Source organism: Mercenaria mercenaria, chromosome 4, assembly GCF_021730395.1.
Source record: "Mercenaria mercenaria strain notata chromosome 4, MADL_Memer_1, whole genome shotgun sequence".
Classification (NCBI taxonomy): domain Eukaryota; kingdom Metazoa; phylum Mollusca; class Bivalvia; order Venerida; family Veneridae; genus Mercenaria; species Mercenaria mercenaria.
Genome location: NC_069364.1, coordinates 36932030 through 36959586, shown reverse-complemented (window position 1 = coordinate 36959586; position 27557 = coordinate 36932030). Strand labels below are relative to the sequence as shown.

Here is a 27557-nt window from a genome sequence, read left to right as displayed (position 1 = left end):
AGTCATGTAAACAAACCAAAGAAGTGATTTTTTTTAATGAAATATTTTTACTGCATTTACAGTATTTCATTATATATTTTGACTTCAAATCAACCTAAATTTCGCCTGAAATATTATGTTAATATATATGACAGTTTGATATAAACAAAATATATTTAATTCATAAATAAAAAAATATATTATCTCATATTCGGTCTTTGCTGCGCATGTTTTACACGAATATGAGATTCTTACTGCTGCAGTGATTTAATTCAAGTAAATACCTTTTTCGGTCTTCAAATCAACCCAAATTTCGCCTGAAATTTTATGATACTATCTATTACCGTTTGGTGTAAAAAAAATTCATTTAAATCATAAATAAAAAATTTACATCTCATATTCAGTCTTTACCCGGCATACACATGCGATTCTAAGTGCTCGGTTGAATTATTCTGTTTATCGATAAATACCTTATAAATGCTTCAAATCAAACAAAATTTCGCCTGAAATGTTTTATTGTTTGCTATAAACAAAAATTTCATAAATAAAACAATAGAAATCTCATATTCGGTATTTGATCACATATTCGCGAATATGACTCATATTCGGTGTTAAGTCATACCGGAATTTTTGTCCGATATTTTGGTGGAACTAAGAAAGTTCTTGAACAAAATGTGACTGTATATACAGGTTTCGATTTATGGAAGGCCGTACACGCCATAATGTTATAATGGAAGTCTATGGGAAAACAATTGGTGTTCTCTAACCTAGTATCCTGAATAGTTTAAAGCGTTTAAATAACTTGAAAAAGCGCTTGATTGACTAGGAAGTAGTAAACAAGAAACCTCCCAAATTTACTTTTCTGAAAATTTATTTGTCTGAATAAAAAAAAACATTTTGAAATGTCGAAACAAGCGAGTCGGTCTTGTGATCCAAGGAAGGTGGTAAGTGTATATTAATGTGGAATAACTTGGTACATGTTTATAAAATAACATAGTATTCGGATAGGGAAGTGTCCGGACGTCATGGGTTTTTGTTTGTTTGATTTATACAAATTTATTTTAGCTCCATTGTGATGAAAGCTTTAATCTTATTTGTGCTATGTCTGACTTTGACCGCACATTGGACCAGTGTCATTGACCTGTTGTACAGATATATCCTAAAATGGCACAGGCTAGATCTCCAGCGCATATTGACCCTTAGTTCAATAACATTAAACAAAGAGCTATAAAAATAAATAGATTGGCAACTTGAAAGGCATATAGAGCAAATCTCGCCAACCTCCCGTGACAAAAAAACGAGATCTCGTTTACCGGAAGTGGCGCTTTTTCCTCGCGCCATTTTGTAAAAAGCGAAAGCAATTATTCATCAGTAAAATAATTATCACCGTATGACCACTCTTCTTTCGATGGCAAAAAAAAAAAAAACGTGTACTTTGTGTCTTAAGACCATTTCACATTAAACTAATTTTGTTTTAGAAGCTAACATGTATTTTAAATGTAGTTTTAAAGGTACACATTGTAACTCCATGCCCGCCGATATTTGTTTTTAGTAAGATAACGCCGAATCACGCTCTGACACGAGCTCACGCGAGATTACAGCCAGTTGCCATTCTGTGTATTTTATACTTCTTTGCATTAAACTTGCATAGGGCGCCTTTTGATATTTGGACGTTCAACATGTCCCTGTGTCAAGTTTAATCGAATGACAGCCGTTTGCATAGCATGGATTTCGACCTTATTTTTTTGAAGTGTAATGTAGGAAAACTCTCAAACTCGTGATATATTGGTTTACCATAACTAAAACTGCACCTCCAATCACTTCCTTGACACATTACACAGATTATTCAAGCGTAATTTAATGAAATATCATGAACAATACAACACTGAATAAATATGTAGAATCAATTATACATGCTTAGACGAAAAATACGTTTAGCCTACGGCACTAGTGAAAAATCTGCGGCCATTATGTAACGAATGGATACCGCCGAATACACATGTACTAGCCTTTCAAACCGCTTTGATATGAACTAATAATTTATTGAAATAACATTTAATTAAATTAAAACCAATAAATGCTGGTCACACCAATCGATTATAAATATATGCATACAACATAGACAGTACGTTAGTAACCGGTCGAATTTTTTTTTCAAAGCCAACCGTGAGACTATTTCTTCGTCTAAAATCATTCTTTATAATAAAGAAGATTTGACAGTTTCGTGTTGTGTTGTGAAAGTGCATGGATGTAAATTTCACTTTGAGAGTGCGGACAGATCTTCAATATTTTCAGTAAGACAGTATGTTCAATTGGTGTGTAAAATAGGTTTCTTTGTCCTTTGTTGGTATTTAGTTATCGCTTCTCAGTCACTTCCGCCGTGAACTTGTAAAACCTTCCGCAAGATATTTTGCGGAACGCTCTAAAGGGAAATCTATAATTTCGATAAAACGTTGGACTATATGAAATGTCAAAATCGTAAAATATTGAAGTCCAACGTTTATTTATAGAACTAATTGACCCTTTACCGTACCTGTCAAGTCTGACGCTTAAATCGTGATTCTCACGAATTCAAGGTTTGATCACGATTTAACGAATTTGGAGCATTTTCTCACACTTTCTAAAAAAATCAGACAAAAAAATTGTGGACCACTTATTTTCTCTATTTTGCCATCTGGCATCGTTATTTTAAGACAGGATGAGACAACAATAAACAGAAAACACATGTCAAGTGTCATTTTCAATGTACTGATTACATAACAGACCTGCCAAAACCGGTTCTGGCCAGTTTTTGCTTTATCTGAAGCTTCCCAAGAAAGATTGTACCAATCAAATTGAGGCGTTATGAGCCAATTACGTAAATCATCGATATTGACTGACTGGTTACTATTTATGCTATTCGTGGACTTTGCATTGTCGGAAAAGTATTAGAACCATTCGCGCACTTGACCTTGACCGACACAAAAAAAACATGAAGATGCCAAAAAAAAAAAAATAAGAATTATTCATCAAAATAAAACAACGCGTGGGAACTGGAATTTCCTTGGCTTAGAAAAGCAAACAGTGGACCTAGTTTTGCTTTCTGCAAGCTATGCAGGAAGTAAGTTGTATGCACAACCGTTTTTCTGGTGCAGGTTCAAGCCGAAAGTACATTTCAAATCGAAAGTAAAATATGTAGATGTTTGTATTAAACATTTAGATCCATAGATATCACGGCTGTAATAAAAACTCAAAACAGTTTTACTGACAAAATCAGTTACAAAATTTGCATTATTAATTTTTTAGAAAAATAAAGTTTCTTGTAGATCTATCATGAAATAAAAAAAACAATAAAATCAGGTCACATGTGTTTTCCATATAGACTGTGTTAAAGCAAGGTAAAAAAGAGTGGACATGGAATTCATATTAATGATCTCAGAAAGCACCAGAATGCATATTTTCATAATATTATATACTTTAAAAAAAAATTCTTTGTGGGGGGGCACAAAGGGAGGAAAAGACCCCTCCTGCACCCACCTCCATTTGTCGGGCGCCGCGACTCGCACAGATCTCACTCTTTCATATTTTGGAAACTTGACAGGTATGCCCTTTACTCACCCTTATCAAAGAACTATGAAATACACAGAATGGCAACTGGGGATAATCCCGCGTCTTCTCGTATTACTATTAGCGCATTATCTTATTTCAAAGCGTTTGCCGACTTGATCAATCGTGATCAAATCAACAGACGTTTACTGAAGTATAAAACTGGCGGTACGCCCGGCACATAATAAACCGAATCGAGTTCATTTTTCAAACGACAACTGTTGATCTGTCAGACTTTCAATCATAAATTAATTCCTTCCCCGTGTAGAAAACTTAAATAACATTAAAGAAGTACCATTATCATTATTAACAAACGATCCGAAAGTAATCTTATTTCAAAGCATTTGACTTGATCAATCGTGATCAACAGACGCTTACAACGAGATCTCATTCAGTTGTCACAGGATGTTGGCGAGATTTGCTCTATATGCCTTTCAAGCTGCCGATCTATTAATTTTATAGTTCAAACATAGATTTTATCCAATGACAAGCGAGGGACTTTCAAAAAAGTAACCAACTTATTTTCATATTGTTTCCTAACTGAAGAATTTGATCCACTTAATCATGAAGTAGTTCAAAATTAATGAGTTTTCATTGCTCCGCCTACTATAGGTTTCCCACATTCAAGGAGGCGGAACAATTACCAAAACAGGGACTGCATACAAGAAATAATGTGTCTATGTAATAAACGGACCAAATAAATAAATATCAAATTATTATTTAATGATGTTTTTAGCTTCAGTTTAATGCAAGCTGTACTTTCATAGTTCAAGTTTGACCTTTCTGCACCTTTCACTACCCCTACTGGTCTAAAAATAAACCAGGGTACACTTAGATTCTACTTTGTCTTGTTTTATTTATACATATAGTTGCTTAAATTGTACTGTGTTAGATCATTACGAGTTAAACCTGCATATTATATTTTCATTGAATAAGAATATAAAATTGTGTTCTACAAACTACTCGATAAGACTTAGTCGTCTACTATGTATTTATGATAACTAAATTAAAATCTTCCAGCACTGGATCAAAAGGTTGGCACTAAAATGACCTTGTATCAAGTTGTAGTAAACATGAACTTCTCCATCATGAGTGAAGATAAGACTAGCCAGTTAATTCCAAGAGACTGAAGAAGGCATGGTTTAGTTTACTTCACAGAGAGCTTTTTGTTTCTTTAACCTGTCAGTAAAATGAAATGGGGCGTTTAAACTATAAGTCGGTTGTAGATACACTTATTGAACTTCAAATGCATTAAGTTTTGCCTCCGCTCCGTTTCGGCAAACTTAATTGCATTAGAAGTTCAATAAATGATCTATAACCTATACTTATAGCTCTGTGCCCTTATGTATAAAACCTCAAATCATCTAGTTGCAATCGTGTTGGAAGATTAACTCATCCCTCTAACAAGGCTATCTGCCATTATCTGTTTATCATCCACTAATCAAAATAATTCGATGTTCAGATTGTTTTATATTTGTGACAGGGCAATTTAAACGTCAAAACTTTGAAGGACCAAAATAATGGAGAAAAAAATCACAGTACACGGTCGTGAAAAGTTATTGGTTTTATCGCTTGCGCATATTGGCATACTGTACATGGTAAACGTTAATCTTGTACAGTACATACATAGGTTTAAATGACCAGAAAATTCATAATTTTGGATATTATTTGATAATTTTTACATAAATCAATGAGGAATTGAATCCCCTTTTGATACATTTAAGTTTTATTTGAATTTATGGCCAATTCGTGAAATAATCGGCATTTAAACCTGTATCATGTAAAGTGTCGGCAGCGATGAAAATTTCATCGGAAGTTGCTTCAACTATTTTGGTCTTTTCAGTGTTTGACGCGAGTGGGGATATTGCCCATATGAAAAAATTATCTCAATATTTCCTAGGATCACGTCATATTAGTTGAACTAATCATCCACTGTCTTATAGGGTTAATTTCTGCAACCACTGCCTATGCTAGCAAGACATTTCGACCCCAAGAGACAATTCAACCCCAAGACATTTCAACCCCAACTCCTTGGACATTTCGACCCCATTCTTTGATATGCATAGTAGGTTAAAAGGTGTAAATTTATTTGAAAAGTGGTGTACTTATTTATCCCTTTTAGAGATAATTATCAAAAATAGTATGTATAATATGCAATAGAATGACGAAAACAGGATTGTGTTGATCTTTCCTTTTTAAAATTTAAATGTGATAAAGGTTTGGAAAGTTTGCAATATTATGATAATTGAGTAAATTAAAACTGCTTAATTACTAAGTGTGCTTTTTAGATAATATTAATCATTTAATGCCTGTATATTTATGTTGTAGGATTAGATCCCAGGAATTCCACTTTGTATATAACTGATTATTTTGACAGGAAATAGTCCAAGACGTTGTGAAGTTCTATTCTACACACAGAATAGATTAATAATTTTTCTGTCTATTTGCCTCTATATACTTATATACTCAAAAATTAAATTTATTTCAATATCAGAAAGATTTAACTAAAGATAAATAATACATTGAAATGGTGAAACACACATAAGTCCATCAAAAAAATAAATGTTTCTCAGGTGTGCACATTACTTCTATTTACTAATTGAATATTCTAACGCCCCTCAACATTTTTTGGCAATTTCTTTTATAGTACTAACAGTACACGTTCCATATTTCCCACATATCTTAGTAAGAAATTACTTAAATATCAACAGAATCGGTAAGTGTAAATGTGTCATGATTTTATTCATGTAGTCCTTTTTATTTGCTCATCTGATTTTTTGGGGAAAAAATGATGAGTTATTGTCATCACTTGATCGGCATCTGCGTCGGCATTGCCTGGTTAAGTTTTATGTTTAGGTCAGCATTTCTCCTAAACTATCAAAGGTATTGCTTTGAAACTTGGAACACTTGTTCACCATCAATAGCTGACCCTGTACAGCAAGACAGATAACTCCATCCTGCTTTTTGCAAGAATTATGGCCCCTTTTGGACTTAGAAAATATCAGATTTCTTGGTTAAGTTTTATGTTTAGGTCAACTTTTCTCCTAAACTATCAAAGCTATTGCTTTGAAACTTGCAACACTTGTTCACCATCATAAACTGACCCTGTACACCAAGAAACGTAACTCCATCCTGCTTTTTTCAAGAATTATTGCCCCTTTTGGACTTAAAAAATCAGATTTCTTGGTTAAGTTTTATGTTTAGGTCATCTTTTCTCATAAACTATCAAAGCTATTGCTTTAAAACTTGCAACACTTGTTCACCATCATAAGCTGACACTGTACATTAAGAAACATAACTCTGTCCTGCTTTTTGCAAGAATTATTACCCCTTTTGGACTTAGAAAATCAGATTTCTTGGTTAAGTTTTATGTTTAGGTCAGCTTTTCTCATAAACTATCAAAGCTATTGCTTTAAAACTTGCAACACTTGTTACCATCAAAAGCTGACCCTGTACATCAAGAAACATAACTCTGTCTTGCTTTTTGCAAGAATTATGGCCCCTTTTGGACTTAGAAAATACCAGATTTATTGGTTAAGTTTTATGTTTAGGTCAGCTTTTCTCCTAAACTATTCAGGCTATTGCTTTGAAACTTGCAACAGTTGTTCACCATCATAAGCTGACTCTTTACATCAAGAAACGTAACTCCATCCTGCTTTTTGCAAGAATTATGGCCCTTTTTGGACTTAGAAAATCATGGGTAGGACAATTTTTCTATTATACAAAAAAAAAATCAGATGAGCGTCAGCACCCGCAAGGCGGTGCACTTGTTTTTATAAAGCATCAAATGATCAAAAATAAAAGTAAATGCAGCTGGAATATATTTGACATATACTGATATTTTAAATAAATACAATTGACAAAAATACATAAGCACTAAGTTTCTTCTATAAAAGGTTAAATGATACTTGTTTATTGTAGTGGCATTGTAGTGCAGTCACAATGACATTGTCGTTCATAGTTAAAACATATATACAAAGCTCCGGTCCATTGAAATTTTATTTAATCAGTAATATAATTAGAGAACTTGGTTTCTTGCTTATTTGGCCAAAGGTAAGTTGTTCCTTTGCTGATTATGCCAATAAACTTGAAACTATATATTCAGCGTGTTGAGAGTAGAGTTCGTGAAGTGATATCAATGGATCGGGTTTTATTTAATGTCATTATGCCGTTAAATTTATATTTCGAAGAATGTGTTTTTATTATTACTTTAGTGTTAAGATTTTTAAACATGAAATAGTAAAGTTATAAGTATATCTGCATTTTCCGGACTGTCCTAATGAGACCACTTTGGTGTCGAAATATTAAGTCTTTAACAACCATACAATAGAAAATATTAACGCTGGTTATCAGGCAAGTCAAACTTTTAATATGCAACAAATGCTGTAAATGTATCAGCCAAATGCGCCGTACACGGGAATGAACTCAGCATCACCCGTGTTGCAAGCTTGTAGCACACCATCTACCCCAACAATGCAGACATTTCAGATACTAATGTTTGATACTGATTTCTATATTGTCTTGAATTGTCTTAGTCATGACCTAATGACCTACTTTTTTGTTTTTGAAGGTACAGCATAGAAATTTATAACTTTTGATACTGATTTCAGTACTAGTCTTTAATATTCATAACCCTGAACTACTGACCTACTTTCTTGTTTTTGAAGCTACAGCAAAGAAATTTGGACCACCAGTTTAATTTTTATACAAATTTCAGTAGTTATCTTGAATAATCTTTACCATGACATACTCGCCTAGTTTTTGTTAGTGAAGCTTAAGCAAAGAAATTTGTTTAAGCAAGCAACTAAACTCAGGTGAGTGATATAGGGCCATCATGGTCCTCTTGTTTAAATTCATTGTCAGAAACTGCTGGCCCTTTTCAAATATTGTACAAATACAGTGTTTCATAATAATTTCAAAGACATTTTCCTTGCCTAATTATCTTCCAAAACTGTTGAAGCAAGCAGTGTATTCAGTGTGTCATATATTCAATGTCGTCAAGGTCAGGTGAGTGACTCCGGGCCACTATTGCCCTTTTAACATTGTTTTATATAATTTATATGAGTGTTCCTGATTCATTATGAGAATTTCAATTGTTTTTTCAGAATGGTGAACTGTTCACACTGACGTATGGAGCTCTGGTAGCACAACTGCTGAGAGACTATGAAGATGATGAAGAAGTGAACAAGCAGCTTGAGAAAATGTAAATATAACAATGACAAATCTTTTTGATTAAAGAAAGATGCTGAATTTTGTAGATTGGTTTGTAAATGAATAATAAAAATATATACCGGGTCTTGAGTATCTGTTGGTAATTTAAGCTGAAGTTGTTTAAAAAAGGGTATGGAGTAACAGCTAGTAGCCGCACATAAAAACAAAAAAATAGTTTTTCAAGAATGAACTACATTGTATTAATGATTTAAATTTTACCAGTATTTAATTTGCACGAATAACCTCTCGTTTTTATTGGATAAAAGAAGTAGAATTTATGATTTTTTTTTTTTGTTAGAACAGGCAAATATTTGGTGGATGTCATCAAGGATTTAGATGGTAGTCCTTGAAATTGTGTTAAAATTGAAAAAATACATCTGAAACAGTGACTTTGTATGATAAAATTTTTTCTACATTCTACATGTTATTGGGTTTCAGGTTTTTCAAGTTATTATGAATACATGGTGATATCAGTATTACATAAGCATACATGTAAATGTCACTAACAAATTTCTTTCATTTTTAGCTCATCTGATTTTTGAAAAAAATCTACGAAGTATTGTCATCACTTGATGATCGGTGTCAGCGTCTGCTTCGACGTTGGTTAAAGTTTTTGTTAAGGTCCACCTTTTCTCAAAAACCATAATAGCTACAGCTTTGAAAGTTTGCACACTTGTTTGTCATCATTAGGTCATTATGTAGACCAAGAACCATAACTCTGATATGAATTTTGTGAGAATTATGGCCCTTTTTGTACTTAGAAAATTTGAGTTTCTTGGTTAAATTTTTAGCTCGACTATTCGAAGAATAAGTAGAGCTATCCTACTCACCACGGCGTCAGCGTCACACCCTGGTTAAGTTTTTCGTACTAGTCCACATTTTGACAAAGTCTTTTGAGATAAAGCTTTGAAACTTTCAACACTTGTTAACCGTCACCATGTCCAGTTATAGGCAAGAGTACATAACTCTGTCTAGCATTTTGACTGAATTATGGCCCCTTTTGACTTAAAATCTTGGTTAAGTTTTTCGTACCAGTTCATATTTTGACAAAGTCTTTTGAGATAAAGCTTTGAAACTTTCAACACTTGTTTACCATCACCATGTCCAGTTGTAGGCAAGAGTACATAACTCCATCAAGCATTTTGATTGAATTATGGCCCCTTTTTGACTTAGAAATCTTGGTTAAGTTTTTCATACCAGTCCACATTTTGACAAAGTCTTTTGAGATAAAGCTTTGAAACTTTCAACACTTGTTTACCATCACAATGTCCAGTTGTAGGCAAGAGTACATAACTCCATCAAGCATTTTGACTGAATTATGGCCCCTTTTGACTTTGCAATCTTGGTTAAGTTTTTCGTACCAGTTTATATTTTGTGTAAAGTGTTTGACATATGGCTTTGAAACTTTTATATCTTGTTCAGTATAATAGTCTCTATCAATAGGCAAGAGTACGTAACTCTCTCGTCTTTTTTGGCTGAATTATGGCCCTTTTTGAACTTGGAAATTGGTTCTGTTTTGTATATGTCCATGTTTTGTCAAGACTATTTGACATATGGCTTTTAAACTTTAAACACTTGTTTATCATTATGATTTCCATCTGTAGGCAAGAGTACGTAACTCTGACAACTATTTTGACTGAATTATGGCCCGTTTTGGACTTTGAAATTTGTTCAGTTTTTCTTATAAGTCAGCGTTTTGTCAAAACTATTTGAACTGTGGCTTTGAAACTATTAACACTAGTTTATCAACATGATTTCCATCTGTAGGCAAGAGTACATAACTCTGTCAACTATTTTGACTGAATTATGGCCCTTTTTGGACTTGGAAATTAGTTAAATTTTTCATATAAGTCCATGTTTTGCCTAACATATAACTTAACATATTTGCCATCATGGTCACACATTGCCATTTAGTGCAAGACTAATCGAAATCCACAAATACAGGAACATTTTTTGTTTAATCCATTTTTAGCTCATCTGATTTTTTGAAAAAAAATGATGAGTTATTGTCATCACTTGAGCGGTTGTCGGCGTCGGCGTCGGCGTCTGCGTCGGCGTTGCCTGGTTAAGTTTTATGTTTAGGTCAGCTTTTCTCCTAAACTATCAAAGCTATTGCTTTGAAACTTGGAAGACTTGTTCACCATCATAAGCTGACCCTGTATAGCAAGAAACATAACTCCATCTTACTTTTTGCAAGATTTATGGCCCCTTTTGTACTTAGAAAATATCAGATTTCTTGGTTAAGTTTTATGTTTAGGTCATCTTTTCTCCTAAACTATCAAAGCTATTGCTTTGAAACTTGGAATACTTGTTCACCATCATATGCAGACCCTGTACAGAAAGAAACATAACTCCATCTTGCTTTTTGCAAGAATTATTGCCCCTTTTGGACTTAGAAAATCAGTTTTCTTGGTTAAGTTTTATGTTTAGGTCAGCTTTTATCCTAAACTATCAAAGCTATTGCTTTAAAACTTGCAACACTTGTCCACCATCATAAGCTGACCCTGTACAGCAAGAAACATAACTCCATCTTGCTTTTTGCAAGATTTATGGCCCCTTTTGGGCTTAGAAAATATCAGATTTCTTGGTTAAGTTTTATGTTTAGGTCAACTTTTTCTCTTAAACTATCAAAGCTATTGCTTTGAAACTTGCAACACTTGTTCACCATCATAAGCTGACCCTGTACAGCAAGCAACATAACTCCATCATGCTTTTTGCAATAATTATTGCCCCTTTTGGACTTAGAAAATCATTTTCTTGTTGAGTATATATGTTTAAGGCAACTTTTCTCATAAACTATCAAAGCTATGCTTTAAAACTTGCAACAGTTTTTCACAATCATAAGAGGACACTGTACATCAAGAAACATAACTCTATCCTGCTTTTTGCAAGAACGATGGCCCTTTTTAGACTTAGAAAATCATGGGTAGGACAATATTTCTATTATACAAAAAAAATCAGATGAGCGTCAGCACCCGCAAGGCGGTGCTCTTGTTTTGTTTAGTCTGAAAATCTGTGGAAATATTTTGACCCCATTCTTCAATCAATTCTTCGAATAGTCGAGCGCGCTGTCATCCGACAGCTCTTGTTTGTTTAGGTCCACCTTTTCTCAAAATATGTAAGAGCTACAGTTTTGAAACTTTGCACACTTGTTATCATCATTAGTTGACTTTGTATGCCAATAATCATAACTCTAAACTGCATTTTGTCAGAATTATGGCCCTTTTTGTACTTAGAAATTCTGAACTATAACTCTTTTCTTACATACTGACCAGCACTTGCAGATGAGTGATGGCACCCGTAGGCGGTGCTCTTTTTATATGTTGACATAATTACCCCACCCACTTTTTTCCAATGGAAAAATGTATTTAACCTTCAGCCTGCTGCCGGCAAGTGATTCTGCCTTTGCAATCATTGCAGACCAAGATCAGCCTGTATGTTTATGGTCTGCACTGTTCGCTATTCAGTCAGTAAATTTTCATTGAACCAGTCCATTTTAGAAATTTAGCAGGCTAAAGTTTAAATCTACAAAAAAAATTTCTATTGTTAATTGTATTATTATTATAATACCAGATTTATATAGCGCCCTTTTCATGATCAATTTCACGTTCAAAGGCGCTTTACGTAGTTCAAATGCAGCCACACAGGGCGCATAATTCATCCTCTACTAGTACAGACACAGAGCGATCTGACCAGAGGGACAGAGTGAGACAAAGCCCCCATGACAGAGAGATCAGAAATCAGATACAGGCTTGTCCGGCTAACTTAGCCTAGCTCGTTTCGAATAGACAGCCTGATTCTTTAACGTGCCCAGTGTATAGCACTGATACACGCAAGGATTGCCTGGGTTCCTGACCAGTACACCTCTAGTTAAGATTTTAAAAATATTTTGCTGTTTGAACCTTTAGCCTGATGGCAGCAAGTATTCTGCCTTTGTGACCAGCGCAGACCATGATCAGCCTGCACAACCGCAGTCTGATCATGGTCTGCACTGTTCGCTTTACAGTCATTTAATTTTCAGTTAACACCCCTCTGAATAAATAAATGGTACTGCCTAAATTGAATGATGGACCAGTCCATTTTAGAAATTTAGCAGGGTAAAGGTTAATGACACACAAATATGCTTCAAAATGGAAAGAAAAAAGTTGGGGTCACCTTGCATTTAAGAGATATTTTTAGAAAAAAACCTGTAAAAACTGGTGAATTGTTCTTTTTGCTTTGATTGATACTAAGATCACTTTCTAGATATTGTAAAGTGCTATGTTAAAAACTTTTATTTTAGTTGTAGCTTAGTATTATGTTTATCAGTCAGAAAAATACAAAAACCAAAGCCGGTCTACTAAAGCGGATATTTGAAATTACCGACCCATTCCCCACTGTGCATCTTGCATCCAATTAATGCAAAGTTCAGCCAAAGATAATGGTGATTTTGGCATTAAGTAGAATCTTTTTGTTAAATGGTACATTATTAGCCATATTTTGAGAATTGTGTCTTCCCCACCCCCCTTAGTGGGGAGAAATATTGCTCTGTCCATCCATTTGACTGTACGTAACACTTCATTCTCCATCAAAAACTGGAGAACCGTTTGTCCTAGAACCTTCAAACTACTGTGAAATCATTTAAATTCGCTGACATGAAATTTCGCGCAAACGTGAAAAAGGACTGTTTCGCGCGGGCTTTAATTTGCGCATTTTCAATTTTAGTAATAAAAAAATATAATTAAAAAATAATAATAGCGCGGTCTTAAATTCGCGCATCGGTCCTAGCGCGAAATACGCGAAAATTCGTCCTACGCGAATAAAAATGATTTCACAGTATGTATGATGATAGGGCTTATGGAGTAGATGACCCCTATTGTTTTAGGGTCACTCTATCAAAGTCAAGGTCACAGGGGCCTGAACATGGAAAACCATGTCTGATCAATAACTTGAGACCCACTTGACCAAGAACGTTGAAACCTATTTGGACGAATTGACATGCCAAGTAGATGACCCCTTTAGATGTTGGGGTCACTCTTTCAGAGGTTAAGGTCATAGAAGTCAGAACATGGAAAACCTTTTCCAATCAATATCTTTAGAACCTCTTGAGTCAGAACCTAGAAACTTCAAAGGATTATTGGACATGCCTCATGTTATTGGTGTCAGTAGGTCAAAGGTCAAGCTAATAGGGCCTTGAAACATGAAAACAGCTTCCAGTCCATAACTTGAGAACCACTTGACCCAAAACTTTGACACTTCTTAGGATGATTGGACTTATTGAGTAGTATGTCTCCCCCCCCCCCCCATCCCCACACACACACAAAGACTACAGGGACCTGAACAAAAGCATTTCCATATAGATGACCTGGATGATTGCTTTTGCATTTCAGTTGCTTAGCCAACCATCGGGGTCACTTTGACTTTAGCTCCTGCCCCCTATTGACTTCTTTGACTATGATTATGCTTTTTGGTGAGGCTTGTGCTTTTCTACAAAAGCATCTTAGCATATATTTTTGGCATAAATTTCGTTAGAAAGAAATATTCAAAATGGCGGATATCATGGGAAAAAAACATTTGTACATCCTTAAAATCATTTTTTTATCTCATATTTGTGTACTGTGATATCAAGCATGCTGTACCCTTTCGAATCTGAACTAAAAACAATAATTTCATTCAGCGATGAAGTCACTTTTGGGATGCATTATTTCTAAACCAAAGAAGACTGAAAGTGTCACATTATTTAAGAATTAAATAATATTTTTCACATCTGTCTTATTTATTATCATTTCAGGGGATACAATATTGGTGTAAGACTGATTGAGGACTTTTTAGCAAGAACAAACACAGGCAGATGTAATGATTTCAGGGAGACAGCAGATATTATATCAAAGGTTTGCAACTAAACTGATTTTTCAGATACTCAAGTTTTTAGGTCACCTGTGATCGCTCACCGGCATCCATCCATCCACACTTTCTTTAATCAACTTCTCCTAAACCACCAGGCCAGTTTATGATGAAACTTCACAGGGATGTTTCTTGGATGGTCTTCTTTAAAACTTGTTCAAAGAATTGAATTCCATGCAGAACTCTGGTTGCAGTGGCAACTGAAAGGAAAAACTTTAAAAATCTTTTTCCAAAAGCATTGATATTTGGTATGTAACGTCATCTAGTATTCTGCTACCAGAATTGTTCAAATTATTTCCCTAGGGTCAAATATGGCCCCAGCCTGGGGTTCACATGGTTTATATAGACTTATATAGGGAAAACATTTGAAAATCTTCTTGTCAAAAACCAAAGGGCCTAGGGCTTTGATATTTTGTATGTAGCATCATCTAGTGGTCCTCTACCAAGATTGTTCAATTATCCCCCTAGGGTTAAATATGGCCTCGCCCTGGGGGTCACATGGGTTATATATACTTATATAGGGAAACACTTTGAAAATCTTCTTGTCCAAAACCAGTAGGCCTAGGCCTTTGATATTTGGTATGTAGCATCATCTGGTGGGCCTCTGCCAAGAGTTTTCAAATTTTATCACTAAGGTCAAATATGGCCCTGCCCTGGGGGTCACATGGTTTATATAGACTTATTTAAGGAAAAACTATGAAAATCTTCCTGTCCAAAACCACAGCATCATCTAATGGTCCTCTACCAAGATTGTTCAAATAATCCCCCAAATATGGCCATACCCTTGGGGTCACATGGTTTATTATGACTTATATAGGGAAAACTTTGAAAATCTTCATGTACAAAACCACATGGCCTAGGGCTTTGATATTTGGTATGTAGCATTGTGTAGTAGTCCTTTACCAAGATTATTCAAATTATCCCACTTGGGTTAAAACTGGCCCCGTGCTGGGGGTCACATGGTTTAAATAGACTTGTATAGGGAAAAACCTTCAAAAAAATTATTGTCATATACCATAAAGCCCAAAGCTTAGATATTTAGTATGTGGCATGCTCTAGTAGTTTTTTACCAAGGTTGTTCAAATCATGACCCTGGGTCAATATATGCCACGCCCAGGTAGGTCCCTTGTTTTACATAGACTTATTTGTTTTTGAAGCAGTGGCAAAGAAATCTGGACCACAAGTATAATGTTTGATACAGATTTCATTACTCATCTTGAACAGTCTTAATCTTGACCTGCTGACCTACTTTCTTGTTTTTGAAGGTACAGCATAGAAATTTGGATCACATGTTTAACTTTTGATACAGATTTCAATACTCATCTTTAATATTCTTAACCCTGACCTACTTACCTACTTTCTTGTTTTTGAAGTTACAGCAAAGAGATTTGGACCACCTGTATATAAGTTTTTAATGGATTTCGATTTCAGTATTATCTTGAATAATCTTTACCATGTCCGACTCACCTAGGTTTTTGTTTTTGAAGCTGTAGCAAAGAAATTTTCAGAATTCAGAGTTTCCGGTATTCCAAGTGCTATTTACCTCATCTGAGAATGAAGTGCTTGGAGGAAACTATTGCAATCACTCACCGTCAGTCATCCATCCGATCACACTTTCCTTTAAAAAACATCTCCTCTAAAACCATTTGGTGGAAGTTGATGAAAATTGGCCTGGATCTTCCTTGGGTAGTCCTCTTTCAAAGTTGTTCAAATGGTTCCACTTGGTTGCACACAAGAGCTGTCAGGGCTAAAAATATAAAAATCTTAAAACATCTCTGTGACCTTTGATGGAATGATCCCAAAAACTTTACAGATCATCTACTCTGTAAGTCCAATCATCTTACGAAGTTTCAGCATTCTGGGTGATGTTATTGATCGGAAATGGTTTTCCATGTTCAGGCCCCTGTGGCCTTGACCTTTGATGGAGTGACCCCAAAATCAGTATGGGTCATTTTCTTTACATGTCCAATCATCTATGAAGTTTCAACATTCTGTGTCCAGTGTATGAAATTCAGATTTGAATCCACTAGCCCGTTCGGGCTACCAGATTGGAAATTTTCCAAGCCCGGTACCAATTTCACTAGCCCGAACTTTAACACCTTAAAATACATAATTTTGCACCATATAACATTTTGTTTTACAGACATCTCTATGCATGTTTGAAGTAATAAAAAGACATACAGTACATGTTTGCCATGTTTTTGAAAAATTTTAACTCGAAATACTCCAGTGCAGATCAGCATCGTCAGAGTCCAAAAGCATCGGACATGACACTCCTTGCCAAAACGAAATCTAAACTGTTACGCCCGATTTTTTAGGATACGCACTCCGGATCTGGACTGTTGACAATTTGCAAGATGTAATAGCGAGTGCTGAATACACATTTACGTACACGCTGATAGCATAATTTAAGCTCCGCCTACTGCAGGTACTTGTGAGATTTTCGCGAGAAGTGCACAAGCTAATCAAATTATCCGTTACACTAGAGGTGATTGTATTCAGCCAGTTAGCGCTGCGGTTGCATCTTTGACACTGTGTTTGATTGTCAACATGTGAGTGCAAAAACCAACAATAATTCCATAAGCATTTCTCAGTCTGGAAAATCACGATGCAGTACTCGTTTAATTAGCATGATTTTTTAAACAAATTAGGAAAATTCGGTAGCCTGGTTGGGCTTGTACCTGCGGAAAATCGGTAGCCTGAGCTGAAATTTGGTAGCCACGGGCTGTCAGACTTCCGCGAATTTTGAACACTGCAGTGTCAGTGATTGATCAAAAATGGATTCCATATTCAGGCCCCTGTGACCTTGATCTTTGTTGGAGTGACCCTAAAATTATTACGGGTCATCAGCTCTGCATGTCCAGTCATCCAATGAAGTTTCAACATTCTCGGTCCAGTAGTTCTCAAGTTATTGATCAGAAACGGTTTTCCATGTTCAGGCTCCTGTGACCTTGACCTTTAATGGAATGACCCCAGTAGATTTCAGTCACTAAGCCAACCATCACTATGCTTTGCGGGAGACATGCACTTCACTGCAAAACATGACATTGTTCTAGTTAACCTAAATGTTATCAAGACCATATGTAGAGCACACAATCTAGGACAAAAGGTCACACTTGACAGTAGTCTTGTTTACTGTTTTCTTTAGGTGAGTGATACAGGTCCTGTTGTTTAGTAGTGGTCTTCTTGTTTTCATCCTTGTTGAAGAACATATGAATGGTCTAAGTATAGGATTAATGAATATTAGAAAAATTTGTTAGTAGCACTGTACCTCTATTTGTTATATTTTTCATGTTTAATGTTTACATCATTTCTTTATGTTTCAGATGGCATTTAAGATGTATCTTGGTATAACACCAGTAGTGAGTAACTGGAGTGCAGCTGGGGACGAATTCTCTCTACTGATAGAAAACAATCCATTGATAGACTTTGTAGAGCTTCCAGATGGCCATAATGCCCTCAACTATTCCAGTTTACTCTGTGGAGTCCTGAGAGGTGCTCTTGAAATGGTAGGTATCTTAAAGAGAAGCAAGTTGCATTTCTGAACTGTAGCAGTACAGATGGTTATGCTACCGTGATGGTACTTTTGTATGTATGTGTTACATGTTCATTCATGAAGGATTGTGATACTGTAAGGAGATTACAAAATCTCCTAATGTTTCTTCAGCATTCTCCAACTACTAAATTAGCATGTACAAGCAACCAGACTGAGAATGCTAAAGTCCTATATGGAGAAAACGTAATCAGACAGAAATTACAGATAATCATTACAGGTCCATTACCTTAAGGTAAATCAAGGTTATTAACATAAAATATGATTATTCTAGTTAGATTTTAATTGTTTTATCATATATTTGTCAAAGATTGAATATTTATTAACGCAGTAGGAAGTATTACTGAATCCATTGTTCCCAGCTACCTCCCTATATGGTTATTACTTAGCAATATTGAAAGTAGAACTTTTCAGATCTGTGTAGTCTCTATCTGGATCTATATATAGCTGCTCTAATTTCAACATAAAATTATAGCATTATGGAATTTCAACTGTTACTGCAGATTTACTTCTGTGATACACTGTCAACTTTTCTCTGTTTGATCCATCTTTCTGTACCGAAGTTCTCCTTGATTATTCTTGAAATATAAGACAATACCATTTTCAAGAACTCGAGGGTGATAACGCGATTTTTTTCAGTTTTCAAAATATCTTGATTAATCATTAGTAAGTGATTTTTAGCTCGACTATACGAAATATGGAGAGCTGTCCCTACTCGACCGGCGTCAGCATCCTTCTGCATCCGCACTTCGGTTAAAGTTTTGATGCACTTTCGCGTTATCTCTGTAATTACTTGATGGATTTGTTTCAAACTTAAAATAGTTATTCCTCATCATCACCCACATCATATGGCACAAGGTTCATAACTCTTGCACCAGTATTTCATGAATTATTCACCCTTTTACTTAGAATTTCAGGTTGAAATTTTGGTGCACTTTCTCGTTATCTCTGTAATTATTGATGAATATGTTTCAAACTTAAAATAGTTATTCCTCATCATCACCCACCTCATATGGTACAGGGTTCATAACTCTTGCACCAGTATTTCATGAATTGTGCACCCTTTTACTTAGAATTTCAGGTTGAAGTTTTGGTGCACTTTCTCTTTATCTCTGTAATTACTTGATGGATTTGTTTCAAACTTAAAATAGTTATTCCTCATCATCACCCACATCATATGGCACAAGGTTCATAACTCTTGCACCAGTATTTCATGAATTATGCACCCTTTTACTTAGATTTTCAGGTTGAAGTTTTGGTGCACATTCACTCTATCTCAGTTATTACTAAATGGATTTGATTCAAACTGAAAATAGTTGTTCCACATTCTCACCCACATCATATGACACAAGGTCCATAACTCTGGCACCAATTTTTCATGAATTATGACCTTTTTACTTACAACTTATGGTTGAAGTTTTGGTGCACTTTCACTCTATCTCAGTTATTACAGAGAGGATTTGATTCAAATTTAAAATGGTTGTTCCACATCATCACCCACATCATTTGATTCAAAGGCCATCACATAAGTCCTCGGCCAAGTTCAATAACTAGCCAAATTGGTCAAGGCACTTCGGAATAATGGCCCTTGAATTACCGATAATCGCTCAGGTCTTGGGGCATAAATGACTCATATACTACTATTCACATGCCTAATCATATCAGATGATTTGGCAGTTGAGGTCTTGGTGCATGGCAGGGGTCTAGCTAGGTCCAATTTTTTGGGAGAAATCTCTTCTCCCTCAAGCTGATTTAGGGAGAAGTGGGGAGACTTTATGGAGAAGTGGGAAGACTTTTTCTACCGCTATGCTGTTGAGTGGTTTGAAAGGTGGCTGTAATTTTCTTGTTTCTAGATAAAAATCATTGATGTGACCATTCATTTTCTTAGTTAGATCATTCCCATACAGTGGTTATTGTTTCATTACAAATTTCTAAAAAAAGTCATTTTCAAATTCAAGCCGATGCTGTAAATATAACCAGCCGAATTTTGGTTATATCTTTTATGAAGTGTTGTTTATTAACACCGAGTCACCACCTCGGTGAATGTCAGTATCTCACTCGAAAGTGGAATAAAACTGAAAGTAGAAACTCAAATCAATTCATCGATGGAAGTCAATGTAGTTAATACATTACATGTCGTTCTTTTATCTATCGTTCTTTTATCATAGATAACAAATAATTGTGTACAATATCCCAATCAATCACAGGGTTAATCAGCAGTTTCTTTATAAAACATTGTTTTTGCCTCGAACATGTTGACAATTAAACGCGAAGTGTCAAAGACGTAATGGCGGCGCTAATTGGCTGAACACAATCGACCCTGGTGTATTGGATAATTTGATTCACTTTCACACTTCTCGGGAAAATCTCGCAAGTACCTGAAGTAGGCAGAGCTTAAATTATGCTATCGGCGTGTGTTTGTGTATTCAACACACATTATGACACCGTGCAAATTGTCAACAGTCCTGGTTGCAGTAATTAGCTAGTGCAGAAATCAAAGAAAACCGGGCGACTTGCATTTCGCTTTGAGGTTAGATCTGAGCGAAGTTTGAAGTTCCAAAGCACCTATTTCACTCAAGTCGCCCACTCATGAGAGCCCTGGCATGGTTGACTCATAAACTACTATTCAGATGATTAGGCAGTTGTGGGAGACATGCCCTTTTCTCAGAAGCTGCTCTAGTTTCATTTTAATTTTTGATGCTTTTTCACCATGCCCCTTTTATTAGCCCACCATCATCAGATGGTGGGCTATTAAAATCACTCTGCGTCCGTGGTCCGTCCGTCCGTCATTCTGTCCGTCCGTTAACAATTTCTCGTTATCGCATCTCCTCAGAAACTACTGGGGGATTTTGACCAAACTTTGTCAGAATGATGTATTGGTACCCTAGTTGTGTCCCCCTGAAAATCAGACTGGTTCAACAATTTATGAGTGAGTTATGGCCCTTTGTTTATTTCTATAATTTATATAGATTTATATAGGGAAAAACTTTGAAAACCTTCTTGTCCAAAACCACAGAGCCTAGGGCTTTGATATTTGGTATGAAGCATCATCTAGTGGTCCTCTACCAAGTTGATTCAAATTATTTCTCCGGGGTCAAATATGGCCCCGCCCTGTGGGACACATGGTTTATATAGACTTATATAGGGAAAAGCTTTGAATAACCTCTTGTCCAAAACCACAGGGCCTAGGGCTTTGATATTTTGTATGTGACATCATCTAGTGGTCTTCAACTAAGTTTGTTCAAATTATACCCCTAGGGTCAAATATGGCCCCGCCCTGGGGGTCATATGGTTTACATAGACTTATATAGGGAAAAACTTTGAAAATCTCCTTGTCCAAACCACAAAGCCTAGGGCTTTGATACTTGTAATGTAGCATCATCTAGTGGTTCTCTACCAATTTTGTTCAAATTATCCTCCTAGGGTTAAATATGGCCCCGCCCCGGGGGTCACATGGTTCATATAGACTTATATAGGGAAAAGCTTTTAAAATGTTCTTGTCAGTAACTACAACATTCAAACTTGGACCACATGTATATTTTTGAGTGGCAAGATGAACCTTGACATGAGTTGACCTTGATTTTGACCTAGTGACCTACTTTCACATTTCTATAGCTACAGCCTTCAAATTTTGACCACATGCATAATTTTGTGCACTGGAAAAAACTTTGACCTTTATTTTGACCTACTTTCACATTTTTTAAGTTACAGGCATCAAATTTGGACCATATGCGTAGTTCCGTGTTTCAAAATGAAATTTGACATTGATTTTGACCTAATGACCTACTTTCACATTTCTCAAGCTACCCGCTTCAAATTTGGACTACATGCATAGTTTTGTGTACCGAAAAAAACTTTGACCTTGACATTGACCTAGTGACCTACTTTCACATTTTTGAAGGTACAGGGTTCAAATTTGGACCACATGTATAGTTTTGTATTCTGAAATAAAATTTGACCTTGATTTTGACCTAGTGACCTACTTTTACATTTCTCAAGCTACAGCCTTCAAATTTGGACCACTTGCATAGTTTTGTGTACTGAAATGACCTTTGACCTTTACATTGACCTAGTGACCTTCTTTCACATTTTTAAGGTACAGGCTTCAAATTTGGACCACATGCATAGTTTTGTATTCCGAAATAAAATTTGACCTTGATTTTGACCTAGTGACCTACTTTTACATTTCTCAAGCTACAGCCTTCAAATTTGGACCACATGCATAGTTTTATGTACCGAAACAAACTTTGACCTTTACATTGACCTAGTGACCTACTTTCACATTTTTGAAGGTACAGGCTTCAAATTTGAACCACATGCATAGTTTTGTATTCCGAAGTAAAATTTGACATGGATTTTGACCTAGTGACCTACTTTTACATTTCTCAAGCTACAGCCTTCAAATTTGGACCACTTGCATAGTTTTGTGTACCGAAATGAACTTTGACCTTAAGATTGACCTAGTGACCTACTTTCACATTTCTGTAGCTACAGGCTTCAAATTTAGGACCACATGCATAGTTTTGTGTACCGAAATAAGCTTTGACCTTGACATTGACCTAGTGACCTACTTTCACATTTTTGAAGGTACAGGCTTCAAATTTGGACCACTTGCATAGATTTGTGTTGTGTACGGAAATGAGATTTGACCTTGAGCTAGTCAATAAGTCTTGAAATTTGGAACACTCAAAAATGGCACATTGGTGGGCGCCAAGATCACTCTGTGATCTCTTGTACTTATTCAATGTTTTGATACACTTATCTTTATCTCAATTATTACTGAATACTTTTGACAGAGACTCAAGCTATTGTCCAATATAGTCATCCACATAAGAGTCATTAAACACTTCAGTGACAGCTCCAGTTTCCTCATATGTGCCAGTTTCACTATCCAGCATTGAAATAGTCTCCTGTGACAGCTCTTGTGGAATTTTCCAATGTTAATTTTAGTCAAATTTGGTCTGTAGCAATATTAGAAGGTCCTCTCCCAAGTTTGTTTGAATGTGGAGATGGGAGACTGGTACTTTACCTCTTTTAGGGACTGCTTTTGCTAGATATAGCAAGACATTTAAACAAATTCTTCTAATGAATTGCTTGATGTAATTTCATCAATCTTGATCTGTAGGATCATCAAAGGTTTTTCAGATGGGGGCACTCAACCTCTACAATAGAGCTGAAGACAGAAATACTGTAAGCTATACATAATTGTACGGTATAAGGTACAGGATGGCATCAATTTAAACTAGGTATTAATTAACAAAATGGCCAAAATTTTGACACAAAACAACTAAAATAACTTTTGCAAGCCTTGCTTTTCAAGCAATGCTCAGGTGAGTTATTGTGATCGCGTCCGTCTGTCTGTTGTCTGTCAACATTTAGCTTGTGTATTTAATAGAGGCTGTATTTTTCAATTGATCTTCATGAAATTTGATCAGAATGATTGCCTTGATAAAAATCTAGGTCGAGTTCGAATATGGGTCATCTGGGGTCAAAAACTAGGTCACTAGGTCAAATCAAAGAAAAAACCTTGTGTATGCGATAGAGGCTGTATTTTTCAATTGATCTTCATGAAATTTGGTCAGAATGATTGCCTTGATGAAATCTAGGTCGAGTTCTAATATGGGTCATCTTGGGTCAAAAACTAGTTCACTAGGTCAAATCAAAGAAATACCTTGTATATGCGATAAAGGCTGTATTTTTCAATTGATCTTCATGAAATTAAGTCAGAATGATTGCCTTGATGAAATCTAGGTCGAGTTTGAATACTGAAACTGAAACTGCTTTATTTGATTAAACGCTTAATTTTACACATAGTATATTCACTGGCGTTGTACATTAAATTTAAAAAAAAAAAGAAGAAAAATTATGATAAATTATATACATAATGGTATCAAACAATGAAACACGACATATTTGACAAAATTACTATAGAGTGCAAATTACAATATTGCGTATAAAACATACGTCGATCACACTACATAGTAGAGTATACTCAGCATCTCTACCATATTCAGTCCACCAACAGAGAAATAATGGGCGATCTCAGGTCAAAAAGTAGGTCACTAGGTCAAATCAAAGAAAAACATTGTGTATGCAATAGAGGCTATATTTTTCAATTGATCTTCATGAAATTTAGTCAGAATGATTGCCTTGATGAAGTCTAGGTCTAGACTAGTCTAGGTCAGGTTTGAATATGGGTCATCTGGGATCAAAAACTAGATCACAAGGTCAAATCAAAGAAAAACATTGTGTATGCGATAGAGGCTGTATTTTTCAATTGATCTTCATGAAATTTGGTCAGAATGATTGCCTTGATGAAATCTAGGTCGAGTTCGAAAATAGGTTTTTGGGGGTCAAAGAGTAGGTCACTAGGTCAAATCAAAGAAAAACTTTGTGTATGCGATAGAAGCTGTATCACATACAGAGAATTGTGTTTCTTTAGAAAGACTTTGGGTAAATCACCTGTTGGAATTATGGAAATAAGATCCGATCGGCTGCACTTCAAGTTAAATTCAAGCTTCTCAGGTAACCCAAAGACAGTTTTACTTGGTCATCTTGGATATAAAACTAGGTCACTAGGTCAATTAATAATTACAACGTCCTTGTTAACATTCTAGAGGTCCCATTTTCTGAAATAATGGGTAAGTTCAAAATTGGATTACCTGAGGTCAAAAACTTGGTCACTGGGTCAGATCATCGAAAAACCTTATTAACACTCTGGTGACTACATTTTCTATAAGATCTTCATAAAACTTTGTCAGAGTATTTGTCTTTATTGTTATCTAGATCAAGTTTAAAACTGGTTTTATTACACAAGGTCCATAATGCTGGCACCAATAAGTTATGAGTTATGCCCTCTTTTTATTTTGATAATTAAAGACATGGTGAATTACTCTTGCAGAAATTTTCCATGAATTATGTCCCTTTTATACTCATATTTTGATACACTTGTTTTTTATCTCTTATTATTTGACTTAGACTTATTTTTATCTCTGTTATTACTTAGTACATGTGTTTGACACAGACTTAAGCTGGTGTCCAATATCTTCGTTCACATCACTCCAGCTCCAGCTTCCTCAGATGTGCCCTGTTTCACTATCCAGCATCTAAAATAGTCGAGCGCGCTGTCTCCTGTGACAGCTCTTTTTCAGACTTCCATTTTAAAACAAAAAATGAAAGTATTAAGTGAGGGCGCATGTGTCTGTTAGTCCATTTGTCATATTTCATGTCTAGAGCATAACTGTATAACCATTCAAGGTATTGGCTGTAATCTTTGCATATAGATAAATGGTAAGAGGCAATGAGCAGAGCACATGAACCAGGTTGGTAGTTCACAAATGGAGCTCAGAGATCAAATTTGACCCTCATGTTTTGTGTTCAGAGCATAACTTAATAACCATTCAAGATATCGAGTTCAAACTTGGCATACAGGTAGGTGGCGATGTGACGATTTTGCAAATCGTATGAACTTGGTTGGTAGGACAAAGGTCAAGGTCACAAATCGAGTTCAGTTCTGTTTTTGTTTCCAGAGCACAACTTCAGTCTACATTATTCACTCCACCCACCCACCCGCAGAAAAAAAGAAAAAAACATTAACTTTCATTTTTTTTTGTGCCCTAGTATTCCATTACTGCTGGTGCACAAAACCCCAAAATCCACAACCCACTGTAACATTACATCCCCCACCCCTCCCCCACTCCCCAAAACACACCCCAACAAGATTTCTTTAAATTTTACTTTCTACTATGATCTAAAACTTCAAGTGTATATTCCCCACCCTGCTTTGCTGTTAAAGATATTTTAGTTCATAAAATTTCAAGAAAAGTATAGTTAGCATATCTTACGACTGAATGTAGAAGGTGTTGCAAAACTTAATATGTGTTTTCACTGGGGAGCTCTGTCTCTTGATTGCACTTGGGACCTGCAGCCCCAAAACCCCTGGTTTATTTATAGGATTGTCACATTGACCCTGTTATCACCTTTGTGTGTAACAAGAGATTAGTTTGGGAGGTGAACAGGATTAAAGATTTGTCATCATTTCTTCTTTGAAATAAGTATTTCCTTCTAATTTCCAGGTTCAAATGGAAGTAGATGTAAAATTTGTTCAAGACCAGTTAAAAGGTGATAGTGTTACAGAACTAAGACTAAAATTTGTGAAAAGACTTGAAGATGCAGTACCAGTAGGGGAGGACTAGTCAACTTGTTACTCATTGTTAATTGTAAATGTTAATAGTAATTGTTGTGTGTTTATTTGCAGTATACCTGTTGCTAAGTTACAGGCATGTAGTGATCACAATTTGAATCCCAGTGAAAAATATCTTTTTCTATATGACAGTTTCAGAAAAAGAGAATTTGGGATTGAGTCCACCTTGATGAAATTGAGGACTGAGGGGTGGGATGGGATGCCCTAGGATTCTATCTTTGTTCCTGATTGAATTTATAGGTTGGGTGTTATTTCCATCTTTCTTTCTGATTAGAAATTTTTAAATTCAAGGTGAATATCATATATAGCTACAAAACAGATTATTGAAGAACATGACTTTTATTTCCATATAAATAAACAATTACTAATGAGTATCTCTTTCATTGCTGTCACAATTGAATATCTAATTATGCCAATAAAATCAGAATGACTTTAGGGTATTGTAAAGCTCATGGATCCTATTGTATTTTTGTACTGATTGTGTATGGATGTTTCTATTAAAAAGGAGTCATTTCTCGGTTGTGTAAAGAACCAATGTCTATATGATTTCAGCATACAGTCAGACCTGTACTTAAACACCACCAAATTGAATAAAGACCAATAATATTCTATCTAATAGAAGCATTTACAGTTTGTTAACATCCTGAGTTTGGTTTTATGTACAAGTTTAACAGTGTTACCTTTGATAAACATAAACATGTTAATTTTGTAGGTAAAAAACCATTGCTTATATATGTTTTAATGAGACAATGTCATGATTATTTGAACATTCCGTATTTGTCATGTAAAAGGTAATACAAAATGAATTTTGTCCCTATTCTGCTTGACAGTCATTTTCATCTATTTTTGAACATTTGCCATGTGTTTGTATTTTGACAGGTTCTGTTAATGTAAATTACTTTTCAATGTGCAATATATGAATAAATGAAGTACTGAAATAAAACATTGGATGTCTGTTTTTGTTTAGAGCTCATTGGAAGGGTATAGATCTACTATCATCCTAACTGATGTTCACTGTCTTCATTGACTGTCCTCATTTACTGTCAACTTATCAACACAACATCAGAATTTAACCACATTTATAGCTCACTTGAGCATGAAGTATTCAAGATTGGGTTATTGCGATCTTTATTATCCATCTGT

At 35.4% G+C, this 27557-nt stretch overlaps 1 protein-coding gene across 1 annotated transcript; it reads left to right on the top strand.

Annotated features, from left to right (window-relative positions):
• The first annotated feature begins 764 nt into the window (after window positions 1-764).
• On the top strand, window positions 765-27357 carry LOC123551458 (trafficking protein particle complex subunit 3-like). The gene is made up of 5 exons (XM_045340407.2): window positions 765-923; window positions 8670-8767; window positions 14546-14645; window positions 17985-18167; window positions 26287-27357. Exons 1-5 carry the CDS (start codon window positions 882-884, stop codon window positions 26404-26406), a joined length of 543 nt encoding a protein of 180 aa, XP_045196342.2. The 5' UTR covers window positions 765-881; the 3' UTR covers window positions 26407-27357.
• The last annotated feature ends 200 nt before the right edge of the window (window positions 27358-27557 follow it).